The following is a 4,484-nucleotide window of genomic DNA, read 5'->3' on the forward strand; positions in this document are numbered from 1 at the left end:
ACGTAAATTAAACAGAAGTTATAAATATTCATGAGTCATTTTCAAGGATTTAGACTAATTTAAATGTTTCTGAGAATTTATCTTTAATCGATCTAAATAATGAAGGTGTGTGAGGTCCTCTAAACCTTGAGACATACATACAATGGGGTCCATCTCTATCTTTTAATTAATCTCCCAAACATTCCTTCTTAGTCATAAATAATTGAAATTTTGGTTTAAATTATATCATCTTTTAGTATTTCTACTTAAAATCTATCTGATTATTTTGATTCCTCTTTACCAACAGCTTCTTCTTATTCTGGTTCAGCTTTACAAAACGGGATATAAATAAAACGGTATACATATAGGTGTATATTTTTTTATTTTTCCCATTTAATAAATCAACTACATCCAGTAAACCTACATCACAACGTATATAAATAAAACTATCTTTAGTTGTATTATATTTGCCCATTTAATATCATAACATTAGATCAAGCAAATAATTTGATACCAAATCATCCAATATTAAAACTAAAACAGCACAATATTCTCAATCCTCTCAAAGAGTTTGGTCTTCATCTTGATAACACCGAGGATCCAGTCCACGCAGAGTCGAACGTAACGCACGTCGTGGCTGCGGTGATGACCCTCTATTCTGAACACCATCTGGAAGTTCATCATCATCATTATCGTCATCACTTGATGTGATGGTGAATGATGATTTCTTAATCTTTGGGTAAACAAACACGAATTGTATGCTTTAGGTAAGTTAAGTTTTTTATATGTGACTTTTAGTTCAATGTAGCAGAAAAAAGGCAGTTGATGTAAAGTGCATATTAGATTATAACGAAAGACATGAATTATCATAACATTATAATTATAACATAGTATCTACTCGTGAGCTGAAGCTTGAATGAAGCTTGAAAAGCTGAAGCTTGAAAAAATCATATACAATTTGAGAATTCTCTTCATGTGAACTAACTAATGTAATAATGAACTGTAGGATGAATAATATGATGAATAATAAAGGATGAATAATACTAGCTGTGCCTCGCGGTTTCACCCACATCACTTCACTCCTGTTGGTCTTAGCGTGATGATATATATATAGCATATAGCCTTCCTCGATAAATGGGCTATCTAACACCGAAATAATTTTTCAAATTGGACCAGTAGCTCCTGCGATTAGCGCGTTTAAAGAAACAAACAAACTCTTCAGCTTTATAATATTAGTAAAGATAAATAAATAGATATTGCTCTCTTACCTTTGGAACACCTTTATTCTCATGTGGTTCAATTAGTTTGTCTTCAATCCTGAAAAACACGGAGGCTGTGGCTTGCGGGATCGGATATTGCACTGTAGGCTGACTGAATATTGCCTGTCAATTTCAAGATATGATTTTAAATATAAGACACCCAAAATTATATGAATTGTTGTTTAATTTTGATCTCGTCAAAGGTTGTAGTTAAAATTCTTTGCAACAAAAATTTCATAAAATTATATGTATAAAAATCACAAAAACCTCATACATTGTATTTGGAAATTGTTTGTAAATTATTAGGTCTAACCTTGATCTAAGGGTCTAACCCAACTACAAGAATTTCTTAATAATTTTATCAAAGGCATTCCTTCCTTTGATAAAATTATTAAAAATATCCTTGTATATCCTTGCATTTTTTTAAGTATTTTTTTAATTAATTTTCAACTAGAAATCTTTTTCTATATGCTACATTTCATCAAGATCATTTCAAATATTCAACCGTGATACCATACTGCTTATCACTTTTAACATCAGTATCAACGCTATACCATACCTCAAAATAATAGTACTGCGAGCATTCATCCCTCGACATTCCTTGGTACACCAGCTTGTACAGCAAGGTGTCAGTGAGCTTCCAGTCCTTATCAATAGCATTTCTTATCAGCTCCTCTCCGTTGGTGACTAGGGGACACTTTAAATTTGTTAACGCTACTTTTGCTGGTGGTGAAAGGAGATCCCGAGTTTCTGAAATTGTGATAATAATAATGTATTCTAGATTGTATATTATATATTGGTTTAGATTGTATCGTATAGATTGGTATAGATATCAGGTAAAGAAAAATAATTCCGCAGAGCCTTAGATTTCTCTTATACTAGATTTGTAACAGAAAATAACTCTGATTTCACCGTCTCCCTATCATTTAAAATATTTTGGACTATAACAGCTATTCGTATTCGCAAGTATACTTCAATTTGAAGATTTTTAGGCTGGTTGCAGAGCTTGACCGACCGTCAGTGCGTACCGTCGGTCCTGACGATACGCATCAACAATTGTATGACTATGACACTAATGCGCTTAGATTACAAAATAAAGTACAGATGGAGCATGACAACCGCCCGTCGCCCTTGTCAAAGAAAATACGAAATCAAAAACAAATACGTCGCTGCACCATTGCTATAGCGCATATAATGTCATGCAATACGTCAAAAAGGGTTTGCAATTTTAGTAAAAAAATGCCGTCTTGTGATAATAAAACGCTGTAAAATTTGTTCCCGAAAACAAAAAAAAAAGATAAAACATCGTTTCACAGGTTTTCTGTAGATTATTTGGCTGATTTATTTCTTTAATACGAATAATAATTTTACAGATATGAAGGAATACAAAACTTCAACGTATGTTGCCAGTATTTTGAAAATGAATTTGCCATTTTTATTGGTAAAACGGTAAAATGGTTAAAAGATCTTCAGGGTAATGCTGTTGGATTTTTCGATCGTGAATGTGATTATTTGTATAGTGCACTAAAGGTTCATGATCATTATTAGATTATTTTAATAAGCATAATACATTATTTTGTTACTTTTATAAAGCTTAAAAACGTCATAGTCGTTTTCGCTAGCGATTTAATTTATGTGAACTCCATGATGGATATGATGAAAATAAAATGTCCCGTATTCTCGACTAAAAACTACCGCTATTCGTATTTCGTATTCATATATTATGAAAAATAAAAAATAATATAATAATTATAGTTAATATTGAAACTTTTTTTATGTAATTTATTTAATAAAAAATTGAATACAATTATTTTGTCCATATATAACTTTAGTAGGCAGGTACTTTATGTAATAAAAGAATTTAAATAAAAATTAAAACTTGACTTCTCATTTATGTATATAGCCTACGTCACTACCGCCACTAACATAATAATTCAGATCATTGCAATGAAACCTCACCACTCAAAATCGGTCCAACGGTTTATACTGCAGGGCGTGTCAAATAAATATTATATGGTAAATGTTAAAATAATTATGTAATGACGATTCGAAAGTGCTACTAAATAGTAGTCTAATTGAATAAATGAATGTTTGAGTTTGAGTTTGAGTTTATACATACATACATAAACTCGAAAAACATAACCCTCTTTTTTCCGTAGTCGGGGAAAAAATTGGGAAATTTTTCAATATCTGGCAACATTACACGCACACAGAAGCACCGTGTACGTACAGTGCAGCGGTGAAATGACAGCACACATAGCTTTATTGAAAATGACGATAAATTATTCGGTTTAGTTCGGCAACGCTCCATCTGTCTTTTATTTTGTAATCGCTAATGCGCATGACAATACGCGTGCGTATGGTCGGTCTAGCTATGAACGGTTTTATGAATTTCCATACATAATATGACAAGCGCGACTGACGTACGCACTGATGGTCGGTCAAGCTCTGCAACCAGCCTTATATGTCGATTTTCATACTGGCTTGCTCTATAGAAAGACACTATCAGGGTTTTTTTTACAAAATAACTACCTACCAGCTATTCTGCCATTCTAACTTACTTGCTAATTGCTTCAAAGTCTGCCGCACTCCAAGAGATTCCTTGGCCCTGTTGATAACAGATACAACTGTGTCTATAGCTTCCTCTTCATATGATTTGATTTCACGTATGTTCATCATATTGTAATGTTTGAATTCAAAAAAATTGGTAAATATTTAAGTGACAATGTCGTGTTGATTGAATGTTGTCAATTAAGTATAATATAAAAAAATATACAGTGAATATAAACAAGTATTTTATGAATTAGAGAGTCTTTAGTAAGTAAATGTAAAAAAAAATCTAAAGTCTAAAATATATATTTGTAGTATATATGTCTTGAACGAAACCATTCAGATTTAACAGCCTATATAATATTATCTTTTACCTTCGTAACAAATCAACTACACCACGTTGTTTGATAAAAACATATTGTAATATCACAACCGTTTTAAAAATAATTACCTACGTTAATTTACCCTTACTCATTTATTAAACAAACGATGTTATCATAAGTATATAGCACTTGTTAAATCAAATAGTAAAGGTATATTGGATAACTGTTAAGTGCGTCATATAGAAGCAGATATAGGGTCATTGCGCTGGTTTTCGTCCAATTATAGGAGTTGCCAACTTTGTGATACGAAATAAATATTTTGGAGCACCGTTCCTTAAACATATAATTTTTTTTTTAAGTCCTTATATAGTCT

At 31.6% G+C, this 4,484-nt stretch overlaps 1 protein-coding gene across 1 annotated transcript; it reads right to left on the reverse strand.

Annotated features, from left to right (window-relative positions):
* Nucleotides 1-342: 342 nt before the first annotated feature.
* LOC123699198 lies at nucleotides 343-3,927 on the reverse strand. Its single transcript, XM_045646094.1, has 4 exons — nucleotides 3,800-3,927; nucleotides 1,798-1,988; nucleotides 1,248-1,361; nucleotides 343-648 (listed from the first exon to the last, which is right to left on the reverse strand). Exons 1-4 carry the CDS (start codon nucleotides 3,915-3,917, stop codon nucleotides 514-516), a joined length of 558 nt encoding a protein of 185 aa, XP_045502050.1. The 5' UTR covers nucleotides 3,918-3,927; the 3' UTR covers nucleotides 343-513.
* Nucleotides 3,928-4,484: the final 557 nt, after the last annotated feature.

Source organism: Colias croceus, chromosome 17 (assembly GCF_905220415.1).
Source record: "Colias croceus chromosome 17, ilColCroc2.1".
NCBI lineage: Eukaryota > Metazoa > Arthropoda > Insecta > Lepidoptera > Pieridae > Colias > Colias croceus.

What these genes read in the sequence shown, in the direction of transcription:
- LOC123699198 (XM_045646094.1), bottom strand. Translation starts at nt 3,917, where the DNA reads ATGATGAACATACGTGAAATCAAATCATATGAAGAGGAAGCTATAGAC. An exon ending in CGCAGTACTATTATTTTGAG is followed by an intron (nt 1,362 to 1,797) that starts GTATGGTATAGC and finishes TGAAATTGACAG; the next exon opens with GCAATATTCAGTCAGCCTAC. An exon ending in AGAATAAAGGTGTTCCAAAG is followed by an intron (nt 649 to 1,247) that starts GTAAGAGAGCAA and finishes ATGAACTTCCAG; the next exon opens with ATGGTGTTCAGAATAGAGGG.